Source organism: Archocentrus centrarchus, chromosome 13, assembly GCF_007364275.1.
Source record: "Archocentrus centrarchus isolate MPI-CPG fArcCen1 chromosome 13, fArcCen1, whole genome shotgun sequence".
Lineage (NCBI taxonomy): Eukaryota > Metazoa > Chordata > Actinopteri > Cichliformes > Cichlidae > Archocentrus > Archocentrus centrarchus.
This window is the reverse complement of record NC_044358.1, coordinates 37,448,256-37,464,183: the sequence shown is the minus strand read 5'-3', so window position 1 is coordinate 37,464,183 and position 15,928 is coordinate 37,448,256. Positions and strand designations below refer to the sequence as shown.

Sequence of the window (15,928 nt, the reverse complement as noted above, 5' to 3'; positions counted from 1 at the left end):
ACAGCACTATCACCCAGTTGATCCATATGACTCAGAAAGTTTTATAGCTGCTCTGCTTTGGAGTACTCTGCAATTTCTGGAGGTTGACCAAAACTGCTTTTTCATTTATAGTTAAATTTGCATTCCTTTTCTTAAGTTGAAAGTGAAAGAGAATAGCACAGTCCCTAACGTGTTTGTTTACGCTACTTTAGGTCCCAGTCATGCAGGCCTAGAGACCATTTGGCACCATTTGTCACCACCAGTCATGAGGAAAAAAAATGTACATTCCCCAGCCAGTTGGCGAGTGGTCACTGGAAGTTGCTGACAGTCTCTATGAAACTGATTCCTAAAGCTCCATTCACACAGGCATAGAGACTGGTCAGTTACCCCCTTGTAACCCACGGCCACTAGGGAAAAGTGTGTATTCTGCAACTGGTTGGCAAGTGGTTGCTGGAGGTTGCTGGCATTTGCTAGCAGTCCCTACTGTAAAATCGGTTGCAAAGACGTATTTGGTGCTGTACCAAAAACCTCCTGGCGATTGCTTTGATCACTAGCAGGTTGCAGAGGTCCCAGTAGTTTTCATGGAAGAAGCAAACTTGTCTGCAAACACTTGCAAACTACTTTGCAAGCAGCGAAACTGAAGAGTGAGATTCAAAATGGAAACAGAAATCATTTGGCAAAAAGTTGTGCCTTACTGCTGCAACCAACTACTTTTACTTTGAAAGCAAACAATCTCCATTTCCAGTCTGCCACAAGCAAACTGCAGTTAACTGCTAGTAATCTAAGCAATCACAAGGAGCTTTCTGGTACAGCACCCGCTTTGCAACCAATTTCACGTGGCAACCAGCCATCAACCCGAGGTTGCCAGGGGTCATCGACCTGTGTGACTGACGCCCTATAGAGGAAACAACAGAACTGAGTATTTTCAGGTAGGCTAATGCAAAAGAAAAGGCACTGGAACCACATAATATTGACATATATTTTAAACTGAGCAATTTAAATGTACATGCATTGGACCATTGTAAATAAGAGATTTCATGCAAAATGTTTTTATTAGGTGATATACTGTAAGAGAATAACATTTTATATGCTACATGTAACCTTTTAACAGAGACATCTAAAAACTGTTTTATATAGCTTATGATTGAATGACTAAATTCACCATTATGTCCCACAATAAGCAGGAAATAAATAATAAATTGAGGCAATATTTACTGAATAGAGATGCCCTCCTATAATCATTGTTATTGCAGAACTTTGCTGCTTTCTTTGAGTGCTGTCCACTCTCATATTGTGGATTGGATTCAAGCACACTAACAGATTCGAGAATTAAATTTTTTTTCAACCCAAGCTTAATGTTATATTTTGTTGTTTTTGTCCTTTTATTTTCAGAGTTCCAATCAGGAAAAAAAAAGTTGGCTTAAAAGGCATATGAGCATGTAGTTATGAAGAAGTTAGGAAAGCCTTTATACATAAATTCAGTGGATTCACAAATAATTAATCTTTGGAGATGTTTTGCTGGAATAATGACGAAATAAATGTAGTACTTTACATTACTAATACAGTGGATTTTTAGGACTTTCTGATTAGAAACTAGAGGATGTAACGTGTTTTCATGGAAGCCCAGATTAGGATTTGACTGTCTGTGTGTGTGGGCACAGAAAGGGATAAATACGGGAAAGCAAAGGAGTGTGCAGACACACCCAAAGAGAATAAGACAGATGAAAAGCTACACTAAAAGGAAGCATGAAGAAGATTTGAAGAAAAAAAAAAGAGTATGGACAGAAAAAAAAGAATGAGTTGGAAAATTAAAAACACAAGAGAAAGAAGGAGCAGTCGGACTGGGATTGAGAGGACTTAGGACGTGGCTGAGATTGAAAGGCTGAATGTGAGAGGAAGAGGGTCAGCACAATTTAAAAAAAAAAACAGCTGGGAGAGATCACAGAGAAATGCTGAAAAAAAAAAAAAAAAGCGGAAATGTAATAGGAAAGAGTGACAGATAGACGGTGAGATACTGAGCACTAAAAATGTAGTAGAGGAGATAACAGATGGTGGGGATTATTCTGGACTAAATACTCTGTGATCTACAGAGGGAAGGCCACAGACATAAACCGTTACAGACTCCATCTGCCAGAAATAGACCAAAAGAGCTGTAGGTGCACTATCACAATAATGATCAAATACTGCCTGGATAGCAAAATCCAAAAACGGCTATATTTGTCATCATAAACAACACAATGAATCTCAGGAAAGATAAAATGCTGATGTTCTGTTATGCTCGTGTGCTTAGTGAAATCACTTGGGAGAAATGTCCTGCCGAGTGTCACAGAATCGGGCCTTTCAAGAAACTCAACAAAATTAAATTTAGAAACTGAAATAGCTGAATGGCAGTCACTTGAAGACCTAAAACATGTGCTAGGTTCACAGTTTTGCAGCAGGTGCTTATGTGCTGGAGCATTTCAAAATGTGTTTGTGTGTGATTATGACTGATACCATAAGACGCCGCTAATCCACATTTTATGTTCGCTGTGATTAGGGCAACAGTCTGCTGTGCTATGTGCATGCATGTGTGTGAGTGTGCAGTGAAAACAAAGACAAACTAGTCCACAAATCTCCCAAATAATGCTGTTATATCCATCCACACACAACCTGGAAACACACACAAATACAGATACAGCTTAATGCCTGCTAATCATCCCGTCTGCCCCTGTGCGCGGGAAGGGAATAAAAGAGCAAAGAAAGAGATCTGAAAGGAAGTTGAGCATTATTTTTACCTTTCCCGATGTGTAGATCAAACCTTGAACCTGCAAAAAAAAAGAGAGAGGAAAACATAATTACTGTTGTGTTTTGTGAGTGAGCATTAGTGTGGCTGAGCCAATCATACAGTGCACCACCACACTGATGAAGCAGTTTAAACAAAAAAATCTAAATTAGCATCTCTCTGCAGGCAGACAGAACCCACGCCGTGCACAGTTCCTCCTTGCATCTTTCTCAATATCCCTCTGCAACTGCCTCTTGAGCAAGGTTCCTGCACAGTAAGTAACTATAGTTTCAGCATTAGGATTGCAAGCATATTGACTTAGTCTATGTGTGCACAAGAGAGAGTCTGTGTCTGTGCATGTGTGTTATTGGCTAATTATCTACCCTGACACGGGGGCAGTTAATTAAATCCTTCCCCGGCAGTAGGCATAAAGTAATTATTGAGCATGGATGCATATCTACCAAAAAAAAGTCATCATTCACATGTGATATAACGCATGTCACGTGTTCACTGCTCCAACACACACATTTAAATGAACTTCCCTTGCAAGCCTGAGAACATGCTGGTAATCAAAATGCAAATCTGAAAGTTTTGCATCATCATCTCATCTTCTGAGTGTTTATACAAACCCCTTCCAATCACCATGAGCTGCTCTTCAATACAAACTGCCACCAAAGTAACATGTTTGTTTTTTTAGATTTTTTTTTTATGTGTTTTTTTGTGAGTGTGTTGACTCGCATGTGACAAGACAGCCAATATCATCTTTAATTGCTGTCGTCATCAAATTTGGCAGCAATCGGCCTATTTGATTTCTGATTTAAGCTGATCGCACCAGTTGGAAGCAACACACTTCCAACTGAGGAGAAGAGCGTCGTAGCAAAAAATCTAATGCCAAAGTCGCGAGGGGGTGAGGGCACATTCGGTATTTTGTCTCAGCTCTGTGGTAAGAGATTTCGTAAAGCATCCACAGAGGACATAACAGAAAGCACTTTGAAGGTATACTTGCATCTTCATTTTTAAACATATTATAGATTCACTCTATGTTTTCATAGACCTCCCAATGCCAATTTGTGCCAACCAACTGTGCAGGCAAAACGACACATTCCCCGCAATTCTCCAAATCACCCCAATTACTGGTTTCCATTCTGAAACTGATTGAACGAGCCTGTCATCGCGTCAGTGTGCAAAACAGATGCCCGCTACATCTGCTGTCGCATTGAGACGGTCCAGTGCTGGACTGATAAGTGGCGTTCTGCTAAGCTGCAGTGAGTGTTTGAGATCTTTACCTTCACTTAAAAGCGCTTTGAATGCTATAATCAGCGATAAAAGCTTTTCACTGACACAACATCTTCAGGGAGAGAAAAAAAAAAAAGGTTTTAACTGGGTATTTCTGTTCGCTTTGCTACTTTCTCGAAGCTTCTTATGTTTTCCAATTTCAAAGATTCACCGTCTTTTCTTTTCAGGCAAAGCACTGCTTCGCTGTCCCACACTGGAGCTGCATTCAAAGTATTCTGAAAAGCGGCAAACACTGGCAGTTACAATCTGTCCTCTGCTGAAAACCTTGATTCTCTCAAGCTGAACAGAGGCTGACCACCCAGGCTACAGGAGCCCTAGAAAACAAGAGCCACTTCTGTGGCATACAAATAAGCTTTACAGTCTTCTATGACACGCACACACGAACACAACAAGATGCCTAAGCTTTCCTGTACAGTTTCATGCATTGCTTAAATACATACAGGATTTAGGTTATTTTACCCATATAGGGGCCCCAGCTTGACTCCCTTTGTGGCTCATATAGCAAACAAATAACACCTCAATACTTCTCTTTTATGTTACCAATCCAAACATTCTGCAGAGAGCTGAGTTCTTATAATCTTGTAAACATAATGTCATGTATTTGGTCAATAGAAAACCATTTTGCACTGCCTGTATGTGTGAAGAGGTTTAAAAAAAAAAAACAAGAAAAACAAGCACACAGTAATAATCTTTCATATTTTCTGCATGAGCTGATGATGCGAGCAGAGGTGTGAGGCTGATGCTTCACACGGCTGATCCTTTACAGTTGCTGACATTCACAAGACCGTCAGCAGCAAGTCTTCACACTACCTGCCACATACGGCTGGAGTGTTCTGCACCTGGAGGCATAATCATTTCAGCAGTTGTTAAGGAGTGCTTGTTCAGATGGCGCAAAGGCTTGTGGGAAAATTGGAAGAGAACTGCTATTTTAACAGTTAATATTTTGCATTCAAATTTTGTGTAACAATAGATGTAAAAAAACAGCGCAGGACCATGAACCGATGAATGAAAGTTCAGTGATTAACGGTGCTCTTTTGTTTTCTGGCTGCCAGAAACAAAAGAGCCAAAATAAAAAATTTGATGTCGTGAGCAACAGGTGACAGTATAAACTGTAGTCCCCCTCTCTAAATGCCATCATTCACTCTGCAACAATGCGATAAGTCACCGTGCGAGTCCACTGCGAGCAGGTTGAATTTAATCTCAACCTCTGAGGCACTTGACAGAGAATTTCAAACCATTACCCGAGCTCAACAATCGCCAGCGGCTGCCAAGTACCTTCAAGGGAATGTCAGTTTCTATGGTAACGACACCACCACCAGTTGTAGACCCCATGAGTGAAAACTTCTTTAACGGCCACAGATCACAAACCTTTCTGGAAGTTTCTCTCGAGCACTGTGTTGACCTCTCTATCTCTAGTTGACTTTTTACTGTTAGCACTGTGTGTGTGTGTGTCCTGTGTTCAGCCGTGTTAGCTAATGCTCACTTGTAGCTCTTTAGTAGTTTCCCTCTGACTCTGAGAGGGCTTCATGGCACTGAACCAAAGGATGTAGAGTTTTTTAAAGTCAGCTGAGAAGCACAAAATTAAATCTTGCCTGTGCGTGATACCAAATACAGCGTAGTTTCTCAGATTGGATCACATTAAAAATGTGTCTATTAGCGTGTGTGCAAATATGAGTACTTCTGTTTAACCATGTGAGATGGCATGATATAGTTTATTTAATTACCTGAAGAAAGATGATGATTAAAACATAACCATTCTGCAATCTTGGTTTATATAGGAATATAAACAGAATACAACCAGTTAGCAACCAGTTGCATCAAGTCCCTGATTGCAGGAGAAAGTCTTGCAGACAAGTTGCGCTCATTGACTGACTGACTGACTGATTAATATTGCAATCTGTCTGTCTATAAATTAACCTTGCAAACCTTTAACAATCTGTCTGGGAGTGATTGCAGTCAGTCTCAGTCAGACTGCAACTGTTTGGAGACAGGCTGCCTCCCACCAGGCGACCACTCAAGGACTAGCCTACCAGCTGGTTACCACAACTACCTGCAATCTACCACTGAAAAAGAAATTCATTGCAATCACTGGACAACCATTTTTTTCTTCGTTGCAAGGATGTTGTGTGACGGACACAAAACAAAGTTTTACTTGAAGCATTTTACTGTTGAATTATGTGCTTAGACGCTCTGCAAATGAACATACAACAAATCTTCGCTGCATCATCATTTGGGGTTTTTTGTTTTGTTTTGTTTTTTCATATTTTCACCTATAATTTGGGAAATAAGCCCAAGGAAATATACCCCACTGACCTATTATCACCATGTGAGTTACAAATTTACTGTTGTTCTTCTTTGTAGCATAATGAAGGAAATTCACCAGGCTATTTATTCTTATTCTAAAAGCAAACTGGTACCAGTAAAACAAACCACTGTGGGGTGTCTTTAGTTTGATTGCTTCCCAAGGACATCACTATTGGCACAGTGAAAATAGAGATAAGAAGAGTAAGAATATACTTACTGCCGAGCATATACGCACAATTAAAATGTGATTTATTTAAATTGTCACAGTGGATCAAAGTATATGCCCTGAACTGGTGCAAAGGGTAAATATTAGCCTCTTGTAACCTAAAGCATCACATCCAATTATTATTAAGCTCATTTTTCTACCGTTAAAGATGTGTATTTGTTGTCTTAGTCTCCCTCACAAACAGTGTTTACCTCTGTCTTCTGAAGGCAACACGGAAGGTAGAGAGCTGCTCAGTGGACACTGAAGAAATGCAGCTTCAAGCAAACAGACATGTGCCTCCCAAAGGCAAACCTTCGCTCATATCTCCCGCTAGTGCTTGTAGCCAGGAGTTGATAAGCAGGTAGAGAGGAAGCCATGTTGGAGACAACATGCCCAAACAAACTCCCACAGGACGCAGAGCGCTTCTTGAAAGCATGCAAACCAGATCTTTAAAAAACACGTTTCTGGCATTCATTCACACATGATTTCATGACCCACAGTGTTCACCCTGATTCTCTCCCCTCCTGGGTTTTAATCAAGTTGTTTGTTTCAGAAAGACTTCATTAGTTTGTTTCTTTGATTGTGTAGCTGTGAATGCCTCCGAGTGAGCGCGTATGCTCATTTAGCATCAAGAAACACACATACTGTCCTTGAGAGTGCCTCAAACAATGTAAACAAGTAAAAAAAAAAAGCCCTCATGACTTCATCACATAGATGATTTTGTTACTGGGAATACAGGTCAGTGCGAGGCAGGTAACAGCGGAGAGGGTGTTAAGAGATGTTTTCCTTTATGGAGAATGATTTGTTTGTTTTACGTTCCAGCTCACAAGCCTCGCGGGCCCTAACCTACATTACAGCACAACGACTATTAATCATTGATGATCAGACCTTTTAATATCGCTCATATAAAATTTATCTACACGTGAATAAAACAAATGAAGACTTCTGTTCTAAAACACTGCATATTCATTTTTTGGAAATTATTACCTGCTGATTACCAAGCGCGTGTTCTGCACAAGTCCTGACCTAAGCAAGTCCTCGCCCGCTTGTTTTCGAGAGTAAAATGCAACAGCAGATTTTGCAAAAGAATTATGATTTCTAGTTAATGATCTTGCAATGCACATTAAGTTAATTACCCTCAGACACCTATCCTTTCTTTAAGGCTATTAACTGTTATGGAACTGTAAGCTGCAGTACTGTGCAAAGGTTTTTGAGCCAGAACTCATTTCTTTATATTTTGCTAGGAAAATGAGAAATGTTCCATGAAAATCCGTCCACATGTTTTACAAATGGCTGTGGACGCTCACTGTATAAGGAGCATTCTGCTGCCACTGATTCTGAGTCCAGTTTTTGTGGTAATTTGGCATGACCTCAGCTTTTCCTCCCTGTTTCTCTTCCTTAAGAATGGCTTCTTGACAGCCGCCCTTCCACTGAAACCATTTCTGATGAGGCTTCAGTGAACAGTAGATGGAGCAACTGAAGATGCATCACTGAGGTCCTGTGTCAGGTCTTTGCTTGATTTGTTTTCCTATTCTTAAGGACATGACTTCCAGATACTGTTCATCTGCTGTAGGCATATTGTTTGTCACAGGCAGCAAGCAACAAATACATATAGAATTTAAAATTGTCTATCATGTATAGACACAACACTGGAGTTAGGTCCCATTTAAATAATTTAACTGCACTGAATTGATTGAAAAAGCAGCCAATGTCCAAAGAAAAACTTTGAAAAGACCTTCAGAAAGGGGAACTTTGCTCAAGACCACTTAAAAAAAAAGCAAAATATAAAGAAATGAGGGATGGACTCATACTGTTGCACAGTACTGTAGTTGTGAACTGCTACAAGTTGGTTATTTTATATGCATATCAAACTACTTTTCACAGTTTGCACCTGTAAATCATTTTAAGACTGCCTTTAGGTGTGAAAACATAAGATTCCCCAGTAACAAGTTCTCAGTGAAACTTATCTAAGAAGCAGTGCTAACACATCTTTCAAACTTTATGAAGTACAGCCATTAATTTTCACCTTTAAGTTCAATGACAATCACTACACTTTCTCAAAACTAAACACTGCTTTTGACACTGGTTTGATAAGTATGATCGACTAGCCTTTCAGCATGTATCAACTTGAATGAATGACCTCTATGGAAACCTGAGTCTCACTGACTGCTTTCAGTACAATGCAATGAACACAATGTATTTTTAGTCAGACACGGCAGCTGTCTCATTTGGCATTTGTGATTATCAGAGACCATTTCTCTGATGTCCTTTTTAACCACTGACAAGAAGCCACTGTACCAGCACTGTGTGTTGTGTGCCATCAATCTTCAAACAATCTCTAGTCTTTGCTGTACTGTACTCAATATTGTCACTTGTAGAAAAAAAGGATCCAATTGTGTCCTCATGTATAAATACGGGCTGGCTCGGTGCCCATTTCAACTTTGACAGCTTTCAGAAAGTCGAGCAGTTCCAAGCAATTTTCAGACATCTCTGAAGTTCAGTTCAGATGATCATTAAACATGCACTGCCTAATCTCACATGCATGTCTGTGAGCATGCCAGGTTCTAAAGCAGGTTGTTCACTATTCAAAGGGTTGTGATACCCATATTGTAAAAATCCCTAGGAGACCCACTGTAATTAAAATGCAGGCATAGGAAGAATTTAGTCGCTCTGGTTTTAAAATGACAAAGACGCAAACAATGCAAGAAGAACTTAACGACTTTTTTGCTTTAAAGGAAATCTTAAGAATAACTACCTTACAACACTGGCATGAATGCACTCCCTTCTACTCTGCATCATTTATCACTTGCATTATTTATCATGTTTACATACTTAACTTTTGCGCTGTTGTTTGCCCAAATCTATTTTAGTTAACTACATTTACTTACAGTACAGTTAATGTGATGGGATCATATCTCTTTGAATGTACTATGGGTGGTGGGGAAATATTGATTATTGATCTCCAAATTTTGCACATTTAAAAATGGAAATCCCACAATCTCCATACTGCAAAAGCTAGTTGGTCTAATTTTCATGCAGCGTTTCACATCAGCAGGATCTCTTTTTTCTGACACATGCATCAAAGACATTTAAAATGTGAGAGATGGTAAGTTCAAATGTCTCATTTTTTTTTTAAAAAAGGGAAAAATAATGAGCCACCTCAGAAATCAAAGCCCTTACAAATTCCACATCTAAGGCCAACGCAGAATAATCATTTAATCCAGACAGTCATTACAACTGCAGAGAGAAACGTCTCGAGAGGTCAATTAACCCAATGAGTGAACTGAGAACTCCCGATGCAGGCATCAAATAAGCCAATATAGCAAAGACAACACCCACACACACACACACACACACACACACACACACACACACACACAGGCCAAGATAATAATGACATGACAAAGAAGCACTTGATAAAATCACATTGACACACAGTTTAATTCTCCCTGTCTCTTAAACATATGCTCTCCCTCTCTCTCTCTCTCTCTCTCTCACACACACACACACACACACACACACACACACACACACACACTGTACATATTACCAAGCAGGTTGTTATCCTTAAATCACAAGTCATCTTTTAATTGGAATAAGTGTGAAAGAAATAAAGGCAGTTAGAGTAGCTCAGTCTGGCAGAGACGCGTCAGAGCATGCGAGTGCTGGAACGAACTTCATATATTCACATATGTTTTAATCATAAGGTCATTTTACAGTCAGCCTGGAAGTGAGGTAGCCAGATTATTTTTGCATTCTCCATCAAAATCAGCCCTCCGTGGAAAGTTTTACGTGATTCACTGTTGGCTTAATTGGAAAGTAGACAAAGACATTGCCTTGATTTTGAGGAAGCAGACTTCCTTGATGTGACTGTATCCTGAAAGTGCCCAAATCAGTCAGTTTTGTCTGATTATGATGGCCCGAATGGTGTGTTTAAGTTCTTACATTAAGATTAAAAAAAAACTTTTGATCATAAAGTAGTTAAAATGTCTATTATTCATTCTGAAATGTGTTCACAGTTGCTAAAGTTCATGTCCACGATCAAAGAGATTCTAAATGTAGCTACCATTTAAAGGATATAACAAACTCTATGAATGTCGTTCCCCAAAAGGATCAACACTGGCAGGCTCATGCTAATGCTGTTTTATTCTGTGTGATTTGTGCTAGCCTTTCCTACAGGGCTCAATCCCAAACCCAAGTTCAGGCCATTGACAGTAACTCATTGTCTTCATCGTATATAACACCTTAACCACCGTGGAGCCATTTTCTGGGTTAGTGCATCGGTATACAACATGCTCATTTACAGTCTTCTTGAGGTTTTATCCACCTTCCCATTTCAAGTATGTGTGAGCTGCACGCAAGTGCTCACAGAAGTCTCAATGTTGCTTATGCAAGCACTTTACAACAGAATGCACATGTGCATGAAGAAGCATGCATTAAAAAAAAAAAAAACCTCCTGACATACACACTCACACACAAACACGCACGCACATATCCTTGCCCTTGCATGCACTGAAATCTTTGATTTGCATGAGCACAGGCAATTGTGCTGTTAGGACCTCTGGCTATTCAGGACTTTAAATTGGTCCCAGTGAGATGTAAGAGCACGGGGCTGACCTCTAACTCTCCACCTATGTGCCAAAGACTTAGAATCAGTCAGCCCGATCAATGGCCCAACAGCAGCCGATGTAGGGGCCTCGTTGTAGTGTATCAGCGGGAAGATGATGATAATGGACAAGGCCATCTGCTTGGTGGTTCTCCTCCGAGCACACGTTTGATTTTAGGGAAAATCTTTCCATTTGACGGTTAAATCGTCTTGGGAGCTGATTAAGGAATCGGAATTGGCCCAACTGTTGTTGTTTTTTATTATCTTTAAGGAGCCTTGTCTCGTTGCCTCTTTTGGGACACAATTAAATTGCTGATTCTATTAAAATAACTTTATTAAAACCTCACTAAAGATGACACTAGTGAAAATACAGTTGGAGCTCTGATAGTTACTGCTCATAATTACTTGTAAGATATCTGCAAAAGTTTGGTATATAAGTGAGCTAAACTCAATGCAATATAAGGCATATTGTGCACTGTACTGTGTTACACTCAGAAGTGATAGCCTACCTTCCTTCAGAAATCCTGTAGACACTGGTGAGTGTCCTACTTCAGCCACCTTTTGTCTGTGCATTGTTTATGACACACGACTATTGCAGGGCCCCCCGCTGTCTCCAAAGTCACCTGAGAACAGCGACAAGACTTCACACCTGACTGCTGAGCGGGCGACAGACATAATGGAAGTTATATTTGGCCTGTCCGTCTGACAAAAAAAGGATCAGCTGCAGAGGTTTGGAATTGGCTGAGGACACAACCAGGCCCAAAGCTGAGCTAAACTCATGAAAACGAGAGCGCAGAATAGACCTGCAGGCCGTGGGTGCAGCAGTAACCAGCATGACATTCTTGTCGTACCAAACTGTAATCATGAACTGAGTGTGTGCAGTTTAGTTTGAGTATTTGTTTTATTGAAGGACATAAGGAACTACACTGGACACAATTCATAAATATGAACTCATAATGTAAATTTGAGTAATAAAAGTGCCACGCAGCTTTTATTATAGTTAAAAATAGATCACTGCACATCATTGCATAGTCTCATCTTACATATAACTTTGGACTACCTCATAAGTATCTAAATCCAATCAGTGCAAAGCCCTCCATCAGTCATTCAGTCTTTCTGAATGGAGTCTTCCCACCTCATTCCAACAGACTGATTCCTCGCCGGCTGCTGAGATGCCAGTACAGATGGACTGAATCGGGATGAGGCCAACAGCAGTGTCTGTGGAGCTAAACTCTTGGCGAATTGTGCCAGCTAAGAACGGCACCACATTGGTGCCTGGCCGATGCGGTGCCGCTCGAGCCCTGGCAGGGAGAACAGGGGCCCCCTTGTTTGGCAGAGGCATGTTGATGGGAAACATAAAGCATTCACATGATAATGAGCAAGTGAATACATGTCGCTCGCACTGCCCTGTTTTCTCTCCCTCAGATACAGTGCATGTCTTTACACAGATGGGGGGGGGGGGCAAAGCACAGACACACACACACAAATCTACTGTACACTGACACAAACACACTAGTGTAGTCACACAAACATGAGCGCTCTATCACAAACCCCAGTGTCTGGTGCAGAACGGCCTGATTGCTGGCCTCATCACCAAGGAGACCAGCATTAAACAGGCGCCTGGCAGAGAGTGACTGGCATTTAGCATTTAGGACCCCACAAAGCTTTCAGGCAGAATATGCAGGCCCTTTTCTCAAAAGGGAGAGAGAGAGTGAGAGGCGAGATTATTCACATGGATGCACACAGAGAAATTAAAAAAAAAAAAAAGGGGGGGGGGGGGGGGGGGGGGGGGGTGGGGGGGTGGTGGGGGGGGGGGGGGGTGTGGGGGGGTGGGGGGGGGGGGGGTGGGGGTAAAAACACTATAACAATCACATTAAAGAGCAGAATGATTTGGGGGGGCAGCAACAGAGGTAAAGCGGACAGCGGGTTCCACCGATAGAAGAGGGACAACATGACTCGAGTGGGAAAGGCAGAAAATGAATCCGTCATTGAGGCTGAGAAGCATAAAGGCAGCCAGGAGGTGAGAAAGAAAGCTGTACACTGACAAGTGCTTTACAGCAGTGACTAAATAGCTGTTGAGAGTGATGCATCTGATATAAAGCATCTGAGCATTAAGAGGCACGTGTGATTTCAGCTGACGTCACAAACGAGGGATGCTATTAATACCTATGCCCACCTGAATCTCCAGCAGGCTAGGGAGAGAAATGTGGTGCAAATGAACTATAAAAATACAAAAAATTTCATTCACAACTCCCCAGGCCAGGAACCGAGAAAGGAAAGGATAAGAGGGAAATGAAGCAGTTGGGCTGTTGAGAGGCCCCTGCCCTATCAACAGAAAGCGGAAGATCGAGGGATAGCGCAAAGCAAATAAGGGTTAAAGGGTTTAACAGAGGGGAGTGGCAAGCTCCAGATGTTTTTGAGCTGAGGGGAACAGTGGAAGGAGTGGAAAAGAGAGGAGAAATTAATTTTGTCATGAATTAAACAGATAACAGAAGGTGTATGAGGTCATCATATCAGCCCCACCGCTGAATTAAGCTTACAGAGCTACTCCATTATAATTTTTTTATGCTTCCATGCCAGCAAAATCATATCTCTCACATGGCCTTGAGGGAATTTCTTCAAATTCTTCATTCTTAGACACAAGGATGAACTGATTAGATTTTGATGGTCAAAAGTTAAAGTTCACAAAGCTAATTTCAGCATAATTCATCACTCCTAGAAGGTTCAAAGTTCAAGTTCGGACAGGCGTGGACATGAACTGCAACATGGCTGGCACAAGGTGACAATGATGTTTTCCTATTTGGAGTTTTGCTTTTCTCCTCCAACTTTTGTTGTCTGTTCCTAATGGAACTTCGCTTCCGTTTCGTCACAGTTCTTCAACCTCATTCTCATTTTGTTTTCTTTCTCTCTAGTTTCTGCCTGTGACTCCCTTAGCCCCCAGATATAACATTTATATAATGCAAAGGAAGTCACAGGTTTTAAAACCACAAAGAACGTTATTATTGACAAAATGACAACTTATTCAAATAAAGCAACAAAATGTAACTATTTTTTTCCACCGCCCTTTTTATGAGGCAGCAATGCTACTGTTGAGGTTGGGTTAGAATTTTAGAAAATGTATCTATTTCAGGTGTAAACTGGTTTGTCTTTCTTTAGATTAGTGAAGCTTCACTGTCATTGTACAGCTGTACTACTTGAGTGTTGATGCTTTAGAACTGCTGCCATGATACTTTTTGAGGGGCAATAATGGGACCATTAAATGAAAATTAAGTTCTTATAAGTCACTGACTGAAACAAGTGTTTGCGGTTGTAAATTTATATTCTTGCGACTGCATTTCTAGACAACTAAACTAGAAAAAATATTGGGCCACACCTCTTAATATTTGAACTTAGATGTTTTCAGTCCCATTGCCAGAGGTATATAAAATCAAGCACCTAACCACGCAGTCTGCCTTTCTGAACATTTGTGAAAGAATGGAACATTATAAAGAGCTCACTGAATTCAAGCGTGGACAGGATGTCACTGATGCAGCAAGTCAGTTTGTGAAATTCGTTCCATCTGAGATAGTCCACAATCAGCTGTAAGTGGTATTATTGCAAAGTGGAAACGTTTAGGTGGCATTTAAGTATCTCGGGGTCTTGTTCATGAGTGAGGGGAGAAGGCAGCAGGAGATTGACAGATGAACTGGTGCAGTCTGCAGTGATGCAGACGCCGTACTAGTCTGAGAGCTGAGCGTCGATCTACGTCCCTACACTCACATATGGGCATGAGCTTTGGGTAATGACAGAAAGACTGAGATCCTGGATACAAGCGGCAGAAATTAGTTTTTCTCTGAAGGCTGGCTGGGCTCAGCCTTAGAGATAGGGTGATGAAATCAGTCATTCAGGAGAGGCACAAAGTAGAGCCGCTACTCCTCCACATCGAAAGGAGCCACTTGAGGTGGTTTGAGCATCTGACTTGGATGCCTCTTGGGTGTCTCCAGGTGAGGTGGGTAGACCCAGGGCACACTGGAGAGATCATATCTCTCGGCTGGCCTGGGAACACCGAGGTGTGAGCTGGATGAGCTAGAACAGAAGGTATCACGACTGTGCAACTTTCTCTGTTAAGCCAGGCTTTCTGCTTCATACAGTGCACACTCATATGAAAAGGGGCAATTCACAGGTCATATCACTCTTCTTCCACTCAAAGTGATCCCTATGAGTGCTGCCTACTCCAATTAGACATATTAGATGATGATGATAAAATGGAGACTGAAAATCTATATTTTTATCTATGTATGTTGCAAAAAAAAAAAAACAAGAAAGTAATGCTCCAGGAATCATTAATCTGGTGATTTTTGCAGTGGTAAACTAAACATTGTAACCCAAGTTAATTATTTTATTGCTGAGTGCTCTCTCAGTACTGCTGTTTATTTCTAATGCTACAGCTGCACATTAAAGCTCTGCAAATTTAAACTGGATCCACTGAAACATTAATGGTTACCATCCTGTAGCCTAATAAAGGAGACGTGGAAATTGCTTTGGTTGTTGGCAGATCAAAGAGAAATAAATTTTATTGATTTAACGGATATTCTTGATGTGTGTTCTGTGTTCTAGTAGCTGCAATTCCAGCAGTGGTAACCAACTTAACAGCAAACTACAATCAAGTAGAACAATGTTTATACATTTTCTGCATCACCAAATTAATACATGCACATTCCTGTGACAACCCAAGGCACAGTTTGCACTTCATTCGGTGGTTTTGGTAAGGAACGGCTTAACGAGTTACACATTCAAA

The 15,928-nt window shown here is 40.9% G+C and overlaps 1 protein-coding gene across 1 annotated transcript in view; it reads right to left on the bottom strand.

Moving 5' to 3' along the window:
* Positions 1-15,928, bottom strand: part of igsf11 (immunoglobulin superfamily member 11) — a 112,685-nt gene that overhangs the window by 76,097 nt on the left and 20,660 nt on the right. The window contains exon 2 of the mRNA XM_030744910.1: positions 2,754-2,783. Coding sequence (XP_030600770.1) covers positions 2,754-2,783 — 30 coding nt within the window. The remainder of the gene's footprint in view (positions 1-2,753; positions 2,784-15,928) is intronic.